This window comes from Diospyros lotus, chromosome 5 (assembly GCF_014633365.1).
Source record: "Diospyros lotus cultivar Yz01 chromosome 5, ASM1463336v1, whole genome shotgun sequence".
NCBI lineage: Eukaryota > Viridiplantae > Streptophyta > Magnoliopsida > Ericales > Ebenaceae > Diospyros > Diospyros lotus.
In genome coordinates this window covers 32,659,675-32,680,054 of record NC_068342.1, presented here as the reverse complement: position 1 = coordinate 32,680,054, position 20,380 = coordinate 32,659,675, and the positions used below count along the sequence as shown (strand labels likewise).

The 20,380-nt window shown below is 36.5% G+C and overlaps 1 protein-coding gene across 12 annotated transcripts in view; it reads right to left on the bottom strand.

The window, feature by feature from the left end:
- LOC127801362 (serine/threonine-protein kinase STY46-like) overlaps positions 1-15,134 on the bottom strand; it is a 54,030-nt gene extending 38,896 nt beyond the window's left edge. For 4 of the 12 annotated variants that reach the window (XR_008023025.1, XM_052336384.1, XM_052336383.1 and 1 more), the window contains exons 1-6: positions 14,949-15,127; positions 14,549-14,829; positions 13,883-13,997; positions 11,066-11,139; positions 10,780-10,896; positions 8,638-8,692 (exon numbers count right to left, since the gene is read on the bottom strand). Coding sequence is in view for 10 of the 12 variants with exons in the window: in XM_052336384.1 (XP_052192344.1) it covers positions 8,638-8,692; positions 10,780-10,896; positions 11,066-11,139; positions 13,883-13,997; positions 14,549-14,829; positions 14,949-14,975 (669 nt within the window). In the remaining 2 variants the exon portion in view is untranslated. Of the gene's footprint in view, positions 1-8,637; positions 8,693-10,779; positions 10,897-11,065; positions 11,140-13,882; positions 13,998-14,548; positions 14,830-14,851 lie in introns of all 12 variants that reach the window. The other 8 variants (XR_008023024.1, XM_052336380.1, XM_052336385.1 and 5 more) reach the window with 7 other exon arrangements.
- Positions 15,135-20,380: the final 5,246 nt, after the last annotated feature.

Genomic DNA, 20,380 nt, shown 5'->3' with positions numbered 1-20,380 from the left:
TTTCCCAAAGTTGATTTGAGATAACACATAATTCTTCTAACAGCTAGCATGTGTTTTTTAGTAGGATAATACATGAATTGACTCACCAGGCTGGAAGCGAATGCTACGTCAAGCTAGGTGTGAGATATGCAGATTAATCTACCTACTAACCTTTGGTATCTCTCCTAATTAACCATTGGACTATCACTGTGACCTAACTTCAGGTTAGGTTCCAAAGGTGTACTAGCTGCTCTGCCACCAAGCATCCCAGTCTCTTCTAACAGATCCATGGTGTATTTTCTTTGGGAAAGAAATATATCGTCCTTAGAGTAGGCAACCTCTATCCCCAAGATGTACCTAAGTCTGCCAAGGTCTTTGAAGTCAAACACATAGGCCAAATTCTCCTTTAGTAACTTTTGTTCATCACGGTCATTTCTAGTGACAATTATGTCATCTACATGCACAAGCAAGGCTATTAGAGTACCTTGGAATGCCTGATGAATAGAGTGTGATCCCCCCTACTTTGCCAATACCCCATTTCCTTCATAGCTCTTGAAAACCGATCAAACCAGCCTCTTGGAGATTGCTTTAGCCCATAAAGAGGTTTTCTTTAATCTGCAAACATAACCTGCATCAAATCTATCAGTCAATCCTAGTAGGGGTTCCATAAAAACCTCCTCCTCTAGGTCACCATGCAGGACGGCATTTTTAATATCTAGCTGCATCAATTCCCAACCATAACAGCTAGCCAAAGAGAGTAGAATCCTCACTGTAGTTATCTTAGCCACGGGTGCAAAAGTTTCCAAATAATCCATACCGTAAAAGTTTGAGTGTAGCCCTTAGCTACCAATTGGGCTTTGTACCTTTCCAATGTTCCATCAATATTATATTTCACATTAAACACCCATCTGCACCTTACCGGTTGAACCCCCTTTGGTTTAGGCACCATTTCCCAAGTTTGATTCTTCTCCAATGCCCTCATCTCCTCATGCATAGCTTGTACCCAATTCTGATCCTGTAAAGTCTCTTCTACAGTCTTAGGAATAGCTCTAGAATCAAGAGAGGTTAGAAAACTCTTGTGATTTGGGGACAACCTATGATAGGAAATGAATTGGGTAATAGGGTGTTGTGTGCAACTCCTAACCCCTTTTCTAATAGCAATAGGCATATCTAAATCAAAATGAATAGGATTAGAACAATCAATGGGTTGAGAACCATCAAAGGGCTGAGTGAGTTCCAAACCTGACTGAGAGATAGATGATGGGCCCTGCTTAGCACATGGATTGGGTTGTTCCTTCCTCTTGTAAACGTATGGTGAGCCCTTGAACCTGACAGGAGATATTATGGGTTGAACAGAGGGTGGAGAATCAGGAGATGTTGCAGGTCTCCTATTTCTGCTGTCTTTGGATTATTAGGAGTAGGTAAAGTTGAGAAATTGGGAGAAAAATGTGGCTGGCATGGTTGAGACACTTCCATGATAGGTAAATCATGATCATCAGTAGCTTTAATCTCCCCCTTAGGACTAGAAGACTGGAAAAAGGACTGATTCTCCACAAAAGTTACATCCTTAGACACAAGAATCTTTCAAGTAGGAGGGTGGTAGCACTTGTACCCTTTTTGAGTGGAGAATACCCCAAAAAGACACATCCAAGGGCTCGGGGGTCAAATTTATCCCTATAATGTTTAGAGACATGAACAAAAGCTACACACCTGAATACCTTAAGAGGAAGGGAGGTATGAAGATCAATTTCTGGGAAGTAGGAAAAAAGACACTGAAATGGGGAAAGTTGATCTAGAACTCTTGAGGGAACCCTATTGATCAAATAGGTAGCAAAAAGCATTGCCTCACCCCAAAAAGATTTAGGGACTGAATGTTGATGCAAGAGAGCCCTAACAACATTTAGGAGATGCCTCATCTTTCTCTCAGCAACTCCATTTTGCTAAGAGGTTTCAACACAAGAGGATTCATCCATGTACCCTACAACTTATTGGTTACCATAGTCGATCCCTCCATGCCATGATTAGAAAACATGGCTGCCCTTCTGTGTTCTTCACTTATCACTATAAAAAATACCTCATTTAGTGATGGAATATTTTCCCTGCTAAGTATTTGAGCCCTTGATGAAACTCAAGGTTGAGACCTGCCAAAAATTCCATGATTCTATCTCTCTCCAACATAGAGGTTAAGATAATGGCATCCTCACTACACACCATTTTTATATCCTGATAGTGATCTAATTCCAGCCAAAAACCATTCATTCGGTTGTAATATTCAGTTACAGTTAGAGCCCCTTGCTTTGTACTATTGATTTTAGTCTTAATTTCATACACAACAGATGCATCTTGCATGACACTCCACAACCAGGACATCAACATCGAATCCTCCACATCCCGGGCAGTAAAGCTTGGATCTGTCGCCTTAGGGGCTGGTCCGATGAGATGGGCTATTTTCTCTCGACCTTTTAGAAAAGTCATCACCAATTGGGACCACAAAAGATAGTTTCCACCATCCAGCTTGTAGGAGTGGTGCATTCTCGATAGCTCGCTGATCGGAGCTCCACCGATAGTCTATTCAATAGGCATTGCTTCCTTTGTTAACATAGGAGAAGCGGTTTCAGAAATCTCCAACATTATAGAGATCGTGGCAACGAAGGTTCACAAGAGGAGAAATTGAGGCAATGAAGGCACACTAATAATCAGCGGTTTTAGGCTCTGATACCATGTAGAAAATAGGTTTAATAAAACAAGAATAAGCCACTAACTTATTATGCACGGTATTACACTCCCTATTAATAGGGATGATAATTACACTTTTGGAAAGCTACAAAGAATGGAAAGATGCACTATACGCTATACAAGGAAACAAGAGATACAAAATAGAATTACAAAATCTCTAAAATTGAACAACTTTCTAAATATGGAGGATAGGATTAGGGCTGATTTTAGAAAGTTAGCTTAGCGTTCATTCCATTCCATAATTCCATGGATTCTTCAATAGTAATCTATTCCTTTATTTTATGAGAATTTTCAGGGGCGTTATGTGTATATATAGTGCATCTCTCGGATCAATAAAAGTATGGGAGTACATTTGTTTCATTAAGTTTCCAACATTCCTTTTATTTTTCATGGTATCAGAACCACATTATTGTGGCAGACGTTCCTTTCTTCCCTACGACTTGTAGACTCTTTTAGGTACACATCATGGCTGAAACTCAATCAGCTAGTGAAGCATCTACCACCATACCTCCTCCAACTAGGAATGCACAAGTTCCAACCACTCCAATGGCTCTTGACAGCCATTCCCTCCAGATTACTTAGCATAAATTGAATGGAACCAATTTTAGAGAATGGTCCCAATTAGTTTTGCTGGTAGTTCGAGGAAAAGTAAAGGTTGATTATTTGACAGGTACAGCTCCTAAGCCTAACACAGGCTCAGCAACCTATGGCATTTGGGAGGCAGAAAACTCTATTGTCATGGCTCGGGTTGGTTAATTCCATGGAGGCAAGGATTGGAAGAACTTACCCATTCTACAAGACAGCCTAGGAAATGAGGGAAGTTGTGCAAGAAATATATTCAGACATGGAAAACACTACTCAATGCTTTCATATTAGATCTACCATTTGGACAACAAGGCAAGGTACTAATTATGTTACTAAATATTACAACACTCAAACAAAATTGTGGCAGGAGATTGACCTATTTTATGAAATCACTTGGGAGCGTTCTACAGATGGAAGAAAGTATGACAAGATGATACAAAAGGAGAGAGTGTTTGACTTCCTAAATGGACTTAACTCTGATCTTGATGAAGTTAGAGGTCGATTACTTAGAACTAAACCTTTCCATCAATAAGGGAAGTTTTTCCAGAAGTCAAGCAAGAAGAAAGTAGGAAGAAGGTAATGTTAACTTCATTAGGAACTTCCAATTTTGATGTATACACACAAACATCAGCCCTAGTCTCTTCGAGGATGAAAACTCCTAACACATCTAAAGGAGAGTTCCAGAAAGATAAACAATGGTGTGACCACTGCAATAAGCCATATCACACGAGGGAAACTGGCTAGAAAATCCATGGAAAACTAGCAAATTGGAAGCCAAAGACCAGAGGAAGGTGAATCGAGCAACCTATGGGGTAGAAGCTAAGATTGGAAAATCAACTAACCTAACTTTATTGGCAGATCGATTGGAAGTTTTACAACAATTGTTGAGCCAAACTAAGGTGATCAAACTCGAGAACACAGAAAATCCTAATCTAGTAATGTCCCTGGCTAAACAATGTATATCTAGACACTCCTTAATCTCATTTAAATTCCCTATAGACTATTGGATAATAGACACAGGTGCTTCAAATCGCATGACCGGTTCACTCAAGGTGTTGTTAGCACTATCTCAATGGTCGATGGTACTACATCTATGGCTCGAGGGAAAGAGACAGCCAATGTGGCAAGCTTAATTCTGGAATCAGTATTATATGTACTTGATTTAAAATGTAACTTACTCTCAGTAAACAAACTAACAAAAGACGAGTTGTTTGGTGACATTTCCCCCTTCTTATTGTGAATTTTAGGACCTATCTTTAGGAAAGATGATTGGCAATGTCGAGGAGAAAGGAGGTCTTTATCAAATCTCAAGGCTTGGTCCTTCTCTTGGATCTAGGTCACATATTCGATCCTCCTTGTCTACTATTTCAGATTCTGAGATTATGTTATGGCACCAACATTTAGAGCATCTTAGTTTCAATTATCTCAAGGTTCTGTATCCTCCTTTCTTCATTAATAAAAGGAGCCATTCTTTTCATTGTGAACGGTGTATCCTAACTAAACAAACCAAAAGTTCACATCCAACTCATATATATAAGCCTTCAAAGACATTTTATTTGGTTCATAGTGATATTTGGGGGCCAACAAGGACTCCCAACTTAACTAACACTCGTTGGTTCATCGCACCTTATTAAATCTGAAGAAGATAGAAATTACATGCTCTATAGATATATGTCTAAATGACACAAAGTAAGCATTAAAAAAAGATTATTTGAACGGTAAAGCAATTGAAATGCATAGGAGAATAGGGCCTTTTTTGGTCAATGAAATTATTAATGTGATCCTTAAACCAAAAAGGATGCCAGGCAAGTGGAGAAAAAGCAATTTAGTAGCTATTTACAAGAATAGAAGAGATGGTCAAAGTTGGAGATTATAGAGGAATCAAGCTAATCAAGAAGAGAAACCAAAATGTTGGAAAACTAATTTGGTTTCATGCCTGATAGGTTAACAATGGAAACTATATATTTGCTAAGGCGCCTAAAGCAAAGGTATAGAGATAAAAAAAAAAAAAAGATTTATATATGGTGCATAAATATCTAGAAAAAGATGTTGACAAAGTCTTGAGAGAAGTTATTAAAGACATGTATCTTGAAGCAAAAACGCGTGAGAATATGTGGAGGAAATACTGAGACTTTTCCAATTACAATGGAATTACATCAAGAATATACATTAAACTCTTACCTATTTTCCCTAGGTAATAGATATACTCACTAAACATATTGAGGTAGAGATGTTGTGGTGTATGCTATTTGCAGATGACATTGTGTTAGTGGATGAGACAAAAGCTGTGAACATTGGGGTCAAGATACAGAGGAGCATTATATAATATAAACATTTTAAGTTAAGGAGGGTGAAAACCGAACATATGGAATGTAAGCTTAGTATATACATGCATGTGGATGATGTTATGGTGAAACTGCAAGAGCAAGCCATATCGAGAAAAGATTAATTCAGATATCTTGGATTGATTACCCAACAAGATGGGGAGATTAATGAAGATGTTACCAATTGAATTAAGGCACGATGGTTAAAATAGAAAAGTACATCCAAGTCCAGCATTTTATGTGATGGTAAAATTTCATTAAAGCTAAAACGAAAATTTTATGATACAACTATAAGGCCAGCTTTGTTGTATGGGCTAGAATGTTGGGTAACAAACCATTAAACATTTAAAAAATATGATAATAACAGAGAGGAAGATGCTAAGATGAATATGCAGCCATACAAGAAAAGGTATGTCATATACCTAAGGCTATGAAGGGTGTACGTAGGAAGGTGTTGTGGGAGGGGTGTACCTCGAAGGTTATAACCAACCCTTTCTAGAAGGAATCTCTCATTGTACCAGGTATCCACATAGCTGAGACCAGTATATCAAGACTGATCCAGCTCATTTGATGCATGCATTATCAATACAAGAAATTTGGATTCTCTCTCTCTCTCTCTCTATTCTTCTTTTCTCCCTACAATTCTTCCCATATTCTCTCTGATTTTCTACTTGAATCCCATCGATTCAGTAGGAATATATTGTCAGACGCAAAGTTTTGACAATCTGGTATCAGAGCATCGTTCCTCGATGAGTTATCTGGGGGCGAGTTTCTAAGCTCGGAGGATTAATCCTCGGAACTTGAAGGCGAGATCAGGTGATTGAAGCCACCCACTCAATTTCGACGACCTCAACTATGAATTCAACGATGGCAGATGGCACCCAGATGAAGCAAATGGAAGCCCAGTTGCAGCAGGTGATAACCATAGTGGCAAGAAATACAAACCCGCATGTGAACCTTTGAGGAGTCCATAGAATCAACAGTGGAGAAGAAGCCGATCAAAACCGGCAGTTGCAAGACTAAATGCAGCAATTTATGATGATGTTCATCAGCCAAAGCCAAGTAAGGATATCCACTGAATTCCCTCCTAGAGAAATGTCAGCCCACTCCTTCCTAGGAATGGAACGATATAGCGGGCAACGGGTTCTTCAGAGATTGTGGAAAAACCAATGACTGTGGGAGAAAATGTGGTGGAAAGGAGACAGGAAATGTCAATTACACCCAATAAACCTGGATTCTCGATGCCCAAACTAGAGATTCCTCTCTTCGACAAACAGAATCCAAGGTTGTGGGTGAGAAGATGTTCATCATCTACCATGTTCCCAAGCAGCAGAAGGTCACATTGGCCTCTGCTTTCCATAATGATACTAGGATGCGTGGTTTCAGAGGTGAAACCGAGATAGGAATGGTGGCTAGTGGGCGGAGTTTGTGGAGGACTTGTGCGGAAGGTTTGGAGAAAAGAATATGATGGATGTGGTGGAAGAATTCAACAAGTTGAGGCAAGGATTGGTGCATGCCTATCAGCTTAAGTTTGAAGAACTGAAATCACTTATGTTGGAGAAGTGAGAGGGAGTTCAATGAGAGAGATAAGTTTACTTAAAGCTAAAGCACGCTCACCATAAAGCTCTATCTCAAGGGCAAGTATCTAAGTTGAGCCCAAAAATTTATGGCCTTTCCCTATTATAGCCAGGTTTGGAAAGGTTGCATGCCAACTCCAATTACCAAACGAGTGCCAATTGCACCCAGTATTCCACATGTCCCTACTTACGAAGGCCGTGGGCACACAAGACGTCAGCCCAATATTACCTTCCTTTGTTGTAGACAACAACCCTAGAGAGGAACCAACTGCCATAGTTGACAAGAGAATTATCTACAAACAAGGGGCTCTGCTAACTCAAGTGCTGGTACGATGGTCTCACCTCCACTCGGACAACAATACCTGGGAGTACTTTCCAAACCTCCCCAAACAATTCCCTCAAGCTATCCAACTTCTCTACATTTCTTGAGGACAAGAAAGTTTTTAGGGGGTGGGGAACTGTCATGTACCTAAGGCTGCGAAGGGTGTACGTAGGAAAGTGTTGTGGGAGGGGTGTACCTAGAAGGTTATAACCAACCCTTTCTAGAAAGAATCTCTCATTGTGCCTTATATCCACATGGCTAAGACCAATATATCAAGACTGATCCGGCTCATTTGATGCATGCATTATCAATACAAGAAATCTGAATTCCTTCTCCAATCTCTCTCTCTCTCTCTCTCTCGATCCTTCTCTCTCCCTCTATTCTTCTTTTCTCCCTGCAATTCTTCCCATCTTCTCTCTGATTTTCTACTTGAATCCCATCGATAGCTCTAATAAGGTAAAATTAGAAATGAAGTCATTTCTTATTTGCAATAATGTCGAAGTAACTCCTATAGAAGATATGAGTGGGAGACACTTTGGTGTAATAATAGTTATAAAGGCCTCACAGAAGATAAGGTCATAGATAGAGAAATTATTAGGAAGTTAGAATCCATGTAGTTGACTTCATAGTAGGATAAACACATGGTATGTCATGGTTGTCATTGTTGTTGTTGCATTTAATTCATAATTGCATGTAAACAGATAATTACATTCTCCAATTATCTTCTTTGTGAAATAATGATAAGTAATGATAAGAAAGGCTGGTTTAGAAATACATGTACTTTGAAGTCTCATCCTAATGACAAGAACCTGGAATCCGCCAAAAAAGAAAGAAAAAAAGAAGTAAGAACTCTGGTTGTTTTGCATGGAACAAGACCAGTTAACTGAAAAAAGCTGCAACTGCAACCTTTAACAGGAATATTGAATCAAGAGCTCATATTGATCTGATCCCCAAGTGCTTTAATGAACATAAAAAACATGCATCGGTTGAATCATCAAATCGGGATGACAATGCGGCTCAGACGAAGTTTTTTCCAGTTAATAAAAGTAATCTGACAAATTGATATTCATATCAAGACATATAATTAAACTAAAATCAGCAAACATGCAACCACCTGACTAAGGAGCTTTGGCTTGTCATCTGTTGAAAATGTAATCTCATGCAAAGGCCTGCAAAATTGTTACATGAAAGAATAAGGTATAGAATGTAAACCAATAAATATATTGTAAAAACCTGTCAGAAACGGGAAAGAAATAAATTTGTAGGGATCGACTAGAGCATTGGTGATTGATGAAATCATAAACATAGAACACTCGTAACAGGGTACTAAACTCACTTCAATCATATTCTTGCTAAGTACGGAATATATTATTCACAGTTTTCTTGCTTCACTGGAGAATATATATCTGGAAGACTTTTTTTCTTTGGAGAATATTTTTCATAAAATAAATTTTCTAAGATGTCATGAACTTGGAGCTGAAACTACCTTCAGTCATGTCATCACACCTATTTATTTGAATAAAGTATAAGAGTAGATATTACTCATTTCTTTATCTTTATATGATCTTTTACAGATTGTGACAAACAAAGCATCAGAGAATGGAAATATTAAATAAAAATATAGTAGGTAAGGATCAACTAGGAGAGAGTGAGAGATCAACAAAAATTTTCCCTCCTCCATATTTAACATTTCAAATGAATTCTCTCCATTCTCTTGATCAAGTAAAACAACTTTGATAAAAAATCTGGCATGTTATTTTACAAGAATTGCCTGCTTTCTTGAAAACCTTTTCCTCAAGTCTTAGAATATCATGCAAAGGAATCAACCATAATTTTATGTTTATATAAAGAAAAAATATATATCAACTTTGTTGAATGGAACAAGATGTTGGGTAGTAAAGTGCCAACATGTGCAAATTATGAGCATTACATAGAAGATGAATATGTGGCCATAGAAAACAACAACAACAACAACATATCCAGCCTTTATCCCACTATGTGGGGTCGGCTACATGAATTCTAAACTTTCATATATTTTTGTCTTTTGTCGTATCTTCATTTAGGCCCATACACTTCATATCAAACTTTAATGTCTCTCTCAAAGTTTTCTTGGGTCTACCTCTACCTCTTTTTTTGACTAATTGTTCCATTTCATCAACTCTCCTCATAGGAGCGTCTCTTAGTCTCCTTCTAATATGACCAAACCATCTTAGACTAGTCTCTCTCATCTTCTCCTCGATTGGCGCTATTCCTACCTTATTACGAATAACCTCATTTTTAATTTTATCTTTTCTTGTATGGCTGCATATCTATAATAACGGTAGAGTGGCTCCTAGTGAACACAGTTAAGATGATTTGGTCAGGAGGAGAAAACCAATAGAGGCTTCTCATGAGGCGAGTGGATAGAATGGACTAAGTATTTGGAAAAAAATGGTAGAGGAAGATCAAGAAAAAAACTGTGGGAGACACCTAGGTTTGTATTAATAATATAGGCCTTACAAAAGAAAAAATCATAAATATAAATGAAAAGGAAGCTAGACTTCATGTAGTCAACCCCACATCGTGGGATAAGAGCTTGGTATGTTGTTGCTTTAGTATGGAAAATATGTCCTACGATAAAACAAGCAGCTTGGAGTTGTTGGGTTAGCACTTTTAAAGGTTTTGACAGTACAAATTTTCCACTTTCCATTCAGATCTATTATTCATGGCCGATATATGACAAGCCTTAATCTCCAGTGCAGCATATAAGTTCAAGAAAATTTTTGCTTGTTTCAGAAATAAAAATAATTACTATTTTTCAAAACAAACTGACAATCAACTAAGCAATAATTTTGACATAAACCAAATATCGAACAGAAATAATTTTCTTGAGCAACAGATGCTTAAGGTTAAAGAGACACGAGTCCAGTAAAAGCATAATATAGATATACGTTTAGTGAGATAATGCTACAGACCATGATATCCATTCATTACTGATTAGTGACTTCAAAAAAGTAACAAGCACTTCATTCACCTATAGATAAATAACATAAAAAAAAAAAAGTAAAACCGCACAAATGAAAACAAACACAAATACAAATTGGCAATGCTTCACCATCTTCTAACAGTTAATTGAACATAAACATCAATGCCACATTATCTTTTAATAGTTCCAAGAAAGGCATAATTTTTGGAACTTGTATGGAAGCATAAAAGAAGTTTTGGAACAAAATCTGGGACAAAAAGGTGATGTTAAGTGAATCTCAGCAGTAATTACCGGGGGTTCTGTACATGGGAAACAGCACTATCCCTATCTTGAGCTTGAGATTTGTTTGCTTCAAGTGCAAGGGCTTCAAGGTTTGGAGATGAACCAAAGGCAGGTGGCGGATGGAGGCTGACCCAGAGCATATGGACGTATAAATATCAGCATTATCATTGAGAAAAATGTAACCAAACAGAAGAAAGAACTATCATATAAGTTGATGTAACCCACTCGCATGCAAAATGGAACAACATCCAGCAAATAAATAGTAAAAATATTGTAATTTAATGGTAAATCAGACCTTCGGGGACCTTCACTCGTTGGAAAGCTTGAACAAGCAGAATCAGCTGTATTTCCATCAGAAACAGGGGGAACCTGCATGGATGATATCCAAAATGCATGCAAACAGGCAACAAAGCTTACCCCAACCATAAGAGTAAAACTTCCAACAAAAATCAACCAACACAGTGGAAAATCACAGAAGGAAGGCTTATGTTTCATTCTGACCAATGCAGTGCTCCAGAACAGAAAAACAAAATTATAGAAAGGTTTCCAGAAACTGATAATAGATGGATGACCCAAAATCATAAAAGAGAATAGTCAATGCATATACCGCTCAAATAACAACTGTGATCAAACAAAAGTCACAAAAATTTTGGCATATTAGTCTTGCATCCACATCTGGGATACTAAAGAATATTCTAATAAGTGATACAGTACCAACATTGTCTAATCCTTCAAAGTAGGTGGATAAATCACACTCCAAGTCTAAAAACATAATTCGGGCTTAAATCCAGGTCAAATCTAGAAATTCAAAAGTCACATCCTCAAGCTCTATGTAGTTTCTATTTATGAGAAATAGTAAATTTCCACATGTTCTTTTGGACAGATTTGTATTGCCAATTGTGATTTTTTAAGTCAATTGACATTATGAATACTGTGCCACCAACCCTAAGTTGGTTAGGTTAACGTGTAGTTGATGATGAGTAAATTTCCAAATGTATTATAATAGAATTAATATATGGCCATGGATAGAAATGAACGGGGAGCTAGAATTCATGTAGTTGACCCCACTTAGTGGATTAAGGCATCACATGTTATTGTTACATAATTAAAACATACAATATCATGTCTTCCAATGAATTTATGAACAATTTCTTTACAACTAAGAAAAATACTCCACTTAGTGTGATTAAGGCTTGTGTTGTGGTTGTTGTTGCAAGTAAAAAAAAAAAAAAACATTTAGTGAGAAAAAAATTCAAATACTATGGTAAGATATGTTCTAAAAATCAATATTTAAGCAAATATAGATATATAGATATATAAAACAACATATCAAGCCTTTTACCCCACTATATGGGTTTGGTTACATTAATTTTACATTCCAGATATATAAATATACATCATATAAATATATTTATGCATATTAATAGAGATATTTGTACACATTTTATATGTACTCTGCTCTCAAGGAATTTTTACAGAGGCTGCTGTCTTCCCAGTTCTGCTTGCTCAACTAATCAGTTGTTAAACCCTCTGAGATTAGTATATTATGGTGTATAATATTACAATGATTTTAGCATAACAAAGGGATGGGCATTGTGGACGCAGAGGCTAAGAAAAAGGGGGCATGCATGAAAAAGGACAAGAAGACAAAAAAACTGTTTACAAGACATTAGTTTTGATATAGTAGTATTCCAGTAATCCTTCCTCGTTACTGCTTGTTTGGTTGTAAGTCTTCTGTTTGACCATGGGTTAGCATTGGTTTAATTTGTTATATCAGTTTTGGAACTCATGTTTATTGTAAACTTTCTACGTTTGCTAGTTTTCATTTACATTTCAGTTCTCTTTTATTCATTTAACCTTAAGTCAATCCACGCATTTTCTTGAGCAGCAATAACAACATATCTAGCCTTTATCCCACCATGTAAGATCGGCTACATAAATTCTAGACTTCTATGTGAGTTACGCCCTAACAGATAGTTTATCTAGAATTCATATTTGAATCCGACTAGGTTTTACGTTGGTTATCGGCTACCTAATGCAACCCTCCTCCTTTATCCGGGCTTGGGAACGGCAATGGATAATATCCCCTGACGGAGTAATGATGAAATGAAGATTCAACACCATCTTCATATGGAGAAGTTTCATGAGATGGTGGTGAATGAAGATAATTGATATAGTTATATTCCATCACTTAATTGACATGGTGAAACCAACAAGTACAATATATTTCTTGAGCAGCAATATATGCAATTATTTGTTCAGGAAATAAATGTTTTCTAGGATGCAAGTCTGACACCCAAAACCCTGAAGATGCCAATAGTAGGCTGGACACCCTATCCAGAACCAATCATTTTGTTGGTTGGTACTTGCTAGACCCTGGTGCCGGAAAGGCTCCAGTACAGAACCACACATGGAGCTTCCACTCGGTACAATTCTTCTAGGGAATAGGGATGGAGGTAGGTCCAGCCAGACAAAGAATAAAGAGATGAATGAGAATGTAATCTTTATTCTTTTCATAGTTAAATAAGAGAGCAAAACTCTTCTAATAGTTTGGATGTTTATCTCAAATGATCCAGACATATTAATGTAATTCTCTCTTTATTGACCTTTTTTTTGTGTGTGTGTATTTTAAGTCTATATCTAGCAGTTTAATCTTCAGAATCTGAATAAGGCTTCACATGCATTGGCTTGCAGGACAGCATTATTATCCTTTTTCTATCCAAAACGTCTCTAATCCCAATATCATCTACTGTAACGCATTCCTCAAATAGAAAAACATTAGTTTGTGTTGCATCAATTAACTAGGTTGTTGCCACTTTCTTCCAGTAGTGAATTGTGAATGCAGTGGCATTGACAACTCCTATGCAATATCGAGTGGATAGTTGGCAATCAAGTCAGTGCTAACATTTGTTTTCTAATTTCTAATATGTTAACCCATTAAGAGAACATAGCACCAGTGCCATAAAAGGCTAGCATACCAAGTGCATGAAATCTAGACACCATGCAACCAACTCCTGTAGAGTGGTCCAGGAGGAGATGACATTAGGGGCATGCCCTAGGTAGTGAGCTAATCATATTAGAAAAAAAAAAAAAAAAAAACATGTCTTCTTACCTGCACTAGCCGAATTTCAAAAACAGGCCTATTAGCAGGATCACGGGCCAATTGCAGTAAGCGCTTATGCATAAGAACATCTTCTGCCCTCTCCACGTTTACATCAAGTGCATATCTGCAATCAGGAGATAAAGAACGCCAACATAAACAGGCAAATATTTTACTTATATATTGTTATTTCCAATTACCATTAAGTTGAAAAAATATCTAGTTGCAATTACAGCAGAAATCAGTGTATGCATGTGTGACAAAAGGCGAGCGGTTGATGAAGTTGAAAGTTATCTCCAATAATTCATGCCATGAAACAAGGACAAGAGATATTACATTTGCTACATTGCAATCTGCTTCAATATAGATAAAAGGATAAGGTCTCTGGAAGTAAAACTTGTGCAAACTATTAGCCGAGAAACAAGAACAATAAAAAAAAAATTAACGCAAAAATCAGAAAATTCATACAAAGAAGATTCAAGATTTCAAGATCTTGACAGCAGAAATCAGAAAAATGTAAGCAAATAAACACAAACACAGTTACATGCAAGTAGGCAACGAAAAGGCTCAAAATCGACCAAATATACACATCAAGATAAAATCATAACAAAATATGCATACACACGTCGTGCAAAATTATACGGAAAGCGAACTAGGATAGGGTAAAGGTAAAGGAACCGAGTAGGAAGGCGATTGAAATGCGCCCACAATTCATCGTCGAAACCAGGCTCTCTCGCTTCCGGTTTGTTTGATTCCTTGAGCCTTCGGAGAACCTCATTGTAGACCTCCAGCTTCCTCCTCCGCTGGCGCGAGTTCGCCGCCGGCGATTCCACCACTCGGCTGCCACAGCTCTCGCTATCCTCCATCGCCATTGACTGAACACCGAGAAAACGACAGAAAATCAGCGAGAAAAATTGCGCTTCGAAGATCCGAGCACGAGGTCTACGTGAACTGGATTGCTACAAGTATATATATACATACATGGGAGATGCAGATTTGAAGTTAAAAAAAACCCACATACGTGTATATAATATATACTGTATTATAATATTAACTGCCCATTACGATGCATACATACATACAAAGATGATTTTGGTTCACGCATATATAATCTGAGTTCCAGACTGGGGAGAGGTTTCCACTTTCCACTTTTCAGTTTCCATTCGTAACCTGGAGACTGGAGAGAGGGTTTTGTTTTTGAGAATGTTTAACGGCGTAGTGCGCACCATCAGACCGACGTGGATTGTTCTTATCTCTCTACCCTACGTCCTCGCCGCGCATTTATTTATTTCCTTTCCTTAGCTGATGATCCGTTGGTTGATGCGGGGGGGTATATAATCGCCTGGGGATCCGCTACGCGTGCAATCGCCGCGTCGGCTCCCTCCGCCCAATGAGCCTTCGCCCGACGGCCGGGATCGGCCGGCCCCTAGTTTCGTAGTGTTCGTACCTAAAGAGTACATATGGTTATGTTATTTTTTTAAATTTAGGTCATGCCTTCTATTCAATAATTTTTTTTTTTTTAACATACAATCACGAGCGCCCCTACTGTTCGACTCCATGATTTTAATAGAAGAAGTAAATCATGAAACCCAACAAGCAAATTTCAATGCCTAACACAACTATAAATGTGAAGACAACAAGTATTTTTCATTTTTCAAGATCATTCATTGTCTGTCAAACTATTTCCTGGTCAGGGATCGAACATAGAATTTGAGGGTCCAAAAAGCAACACCCCAACAATTCTTCCTTTGCCAACCCTGGGAGCGATAATTTATTTGTTTGTTATGTTATTTTTTTAAAATTTAGAACTTAATATTTAAGTTTGTATTTTTATTGAAGCAAAACCTAAAGAGTTATTTGAGAAATCATTTCTCAAAAAATTATTTAAAATAATTTATGCTTTTAAATAGATTGGTGATTAATATGTCTATAAAAATATAAATTAAATAATCTAAAAATATAAAATCGTCAACACATTTTGTAAACCATCTGAGCAAATTATATAATGATAACAATAATATGTTAATCGTGGGCCCCACGGGCATAGCACAATGATAAAATCTTTAGAGTTTCACACAGAGTATCGGGGTTCGAATCAGTGTGACGATTTGAAAGACAAAATTATTAGTGAAAAGCAACATTTAGCTGAAAGGTAACAATAAGACTAGAAGATAAACTCTACATGAATTCTATCGAATATCCAGTCATAAGTGTGTATAAATTATGACCGCATCCGAATTTATCTAGATGATGCATCAGGAAGGAAGGAAGGTCACCCGTCACTAGTGATTAATCTGACGTAATTTTAAAAATATGTTAATTGTTGTGATTTTTTTTGTTTTGCTATATAAAGAGGATTAACCCCAATAAGGCCAAGGCTAAACCAACCCTAATAGGGTTGAATATATCCAAAGAATAATAATAATAGACTTCCGTTATAACATCACAAACTTCTTTACCTTTGCCCAGACCTGATGAATTAAAAGAAGATTACTTTTGATAAAGAAAAGGGGAAGGCTTAATTTCGAGGTGGTCACGAGAGGGGGCGGGGGAGGCGGCGAATTGGGTGCATGGTGATGCGGGCATGTAGGGTGGAGAATGAACGGAGGGGGGATAAGAGAGCATGATATTCCTATTGCATTTAGTTAGAAAGCAGAGAATTGAAAGCAACGGCAACATATGTGTTTAAGGTCACCTTTTCCCCATTGTTTGGCAACAAAGCAGTTGTCTCGTTATACTCGCGGATCCAATGCCTACAAATATCTTTAGAATTTCTACAATTATTATTATTACATGGAGTTATATTTAGTAGAACTTTAAATTATTGAGTGAATTCAGAATTACAAAAGAACGCACTCTTGTGTTTAAAGGTGTGTTTAAAGGTGTATAAGTAACAGAGTAAATTAATTTACAATTTACTCTTTAAATGTGTGGGTGTATATATTTATTTACAAAATCATATGTATTAAACAAGTATACGAAAACATGAGCAATAAATACCCTAAAAGGGGTTTTAATTCCAACAAGAGATTATTATAATTTATTTCCCGAAAGTTAACTCCTCAAGAACAAGAGTATAAAGATAGGAAGACGAGTAAAAATTGCGTTATTAGAGATATTATGGCATGCTTGTAATCCAAATTAAATTGTAATGGGATTAAGTTACGCATGTGATAAAATAACAATAGAACTAAATAATAATATTTCATGTTTACTATTCTAAATATTAAGGTGTAAACTTAAACCAATTATATCTCATGTTTCATATATAAATATTAAATAAGTACATATTGTTAGACATTAATTATTAAATGATTACTACCCATTTATCTTGGGGCGGATTTAGAGGGGAGAGGGGGCAGGCACTAGTTGTAGCCTATGCCAACCTCAGCCCTCCTCCAGATCTATTTTGTGGATCTAGCTCATTTGGAGAAAAGGGAACTGAAATGACCTATGAATCTAGGGGTCAGTCTTCCCCAAATTCGCTACTACTACTAAATGTGCCCTTGCATTTGCCTTAATATATAGAACCTTGTCAAAAACCAAATAGAAAGAAATTTGTGAGAGAAATATAAAGGCTTAGAATTAGAGAAATTGAGACAGAGGGAGGGAAAGTGAAGAGATAGAAACACAACGAAATAGAGAGGGTGGTTGCGAACAAAAGATCAGCACAAGGAAGAAAGATCAAAGAGGTGGGGGCAGGGTCGACCTTAGACCTAGGCTGACGTGTCGCTTAGGGGCCATGCCCATTTCAATTTCAAGCCACTTAGGAGCCCATGCACATTTATTTCAAAACTTTTTCTTCTTCGCTTCGCTGTGCCTATGCTTCTCTCTAAACTCATTTGAAAATGCTGTGCCTATGCTTCTCTCTAAACTCATTTGAAAATAATCATTTAGTATCAACTGTTGTTTGAAGTTCAATTACTATCTGACTCCCAGACACAAAGCTAAGTGAGAAAGATAAAACTATTTGAAAACACAGAAAGTTTCCGCATTTACAATGAACAAAACCCAAACTGGAAGCAAATAACAACCATTTTAAAGTCCTCTAAAAAATTGGAACAAATTAATTATAATAGTTTAATTATTGATTTTTCATCTAAAAATATTAGAAGAGTAAATTTAAAGCGAAATATTGTGAATTTTATATAATAAAAAAATATTTATATTATTTATTTTTAAATATAGTCGTAGAGGGCCTTATAAAAAATTTCGCTTAGAACTCTTAAAATCTCAGGGCCAACCCTGGGTGGAGGCAAACATGACTGAGAAGAGAAAATCGATGAGTGCGAAAGACACAGGAAGCTTAGGATTGGAGGGAGAGATCAAGGTTACTAAAAGTTGATAACTTGTCTCTCCTAGTTAGTGTGCAAAAATTAGAAAAAGATAGGGTGATGGAGAGACATGAGGTAGCCATTGTCGCATCACAAGCAATGGCTTAAAAAGAAGAAAGCAATAAGCCCATAGTGGGGTATGACAACTACAAGTGGTGAAGAACGACAGTGATCAACAAGGATTAAATCTCTTATGAGTGACCAACAATGACTAGTAGTATTCCTATAAGATGGGTGAAGCGACACCAGATTTATCATCTATATATACATCTATTCGTCTTGTGAGTGAGGCTGCTAATTACTTGCTGTGTGACTGGAAGAAGCAATTACTTGTAGAAAATCACTTTGATCTGGAAGATCCTAATTGTGAGTTTGGAAAAGGTTCAAGTATAAGGCTTGGAAGGTTGTAATTATTGTAATCAACATATCTGGTAGTATCTTTCTATTTTGAATTATTCAAATTAGATATTCTGTTTGCTCTAGTTAAATTTCCAATCAATACAAGTGACTGAGTATTTACTTAAATCATACATGAATCAATTAATATTTTTTTTTTCCCTTTTCCATCATATTGAAAATGACTTCGTAAATAAATTTTTCTAAGTAAAACAGAAGTTTATGTATGCAATTGCAATACACATATAATAGATGTGATCTTGAGATTTTGTCAATTTACATATTGGTTGTAAATGTCCAACAAAATCCCCAATGATAATTGCTTGTTCAAAAGTTTTATTGGATAAATTTTACAAATCACCCTTAGATTTATCTAAATTATACCAATCACCTTAGTATTAAATAACAAAAATCTCATTTGTTTATAAAAGTAGATCACTTATCGACTCCCATTAATAAATGTTTGTTAATTTTTTTAAAAAAAAAATTCAAAATGCCCTTTTCTCTATTACGAAAACAAAACAAAAGTACACAAAAATTATAGATGGTCAACGATGGCATAGCTAGCAACTATCATTGGCTACCTGCTTTGAACCTAAAGAAATCTAGTTTCGAATGGCTCTTCATTGAGCCTAGATTTCTCTAGGTTCAAACAAAACCCTATTAAACCCAGAGAAATCTAGGTTTGTTAGCTCGACAAACCTAAATAAATCTAGTTTCAACAAAATTAGAAGTTTCTCTAGGTTTAAACAAAACCCTTTTGAACCCAAAAAAATTTGGGTTCACCAGCAATAATGATTGTGGCGAGAAATCCTAGATTTCTAAACTCAATTAAAAGAAAGACAGAAAAAGATAGATAAATAGTTGGAGAGATGGAGAGAGAAAGAGAGAATACCTCTTCCATGGCCTATTGACTTCTCTAACATCTATGATTGCAGTGGCGACAACGGCCACCCTCTTTTCTCTTTCTTTCTCTTCTTTTTTTTCTCTCACTTATATGACCAACATCGACTTGAACTCCATTGTGGTTTGATAGGGTTTTCCATAATATGGTTTCAATCATTAGATGGTGATGGTTTTGGTCATTGCTAAATTAGAAAGATTAAAGGAGATGAAAGAGATAAAGAAAATGAGAGGATGAGAGAAAGAAAATGAGAGCAACAATTGACAATAACACTTACGTTGATTCAAATTAAGAAAGAGATAGAACATGTTCTCTATTCAACCATTTGGGGAAGAAAGAGTGATAGGAAAAAGAAAGTTAGAGTAAAGAAGAGAGAGAAACGTAGGGCTCAAATGGTCCATTCTAGTGATCAATTAAGGGAGGTTATTGTCATTTTTGAAAAGATAAGAGTGGTCAATGCATTTTAAGCTAACCTTAGGGGGTGATGTTTGAAAATTTCCAATTTTATTTCATTAACTATGGTGTTTTGGTGTTTTAATTTCTCATGAATCACCAACGGGTAAGTGGGAGTGTTTTGATTGCATAAATTGTGTATTTTATAATTTTGTTTTATTTTTTTATTTTTTTATTTTTATTTTTTTGTTTACCATGAATCCCCAAGGGACAAGGGGTTTGATCTTATTGTGACATATATATGGGTCTCGAGGGTTCTTTCCCATCACCTAGTAGTTGATTTGTGTTTATTGTTATTCTAAAATCTAAGTTCTTAGATATTGCTAATTATATGAACTAAAAGCAAAAGGTTGAAATGCTCTTGACCTTTTATGCATATAAAGATATTATTGGTCTTAACCAACCTCTTAATTTACCTAAATG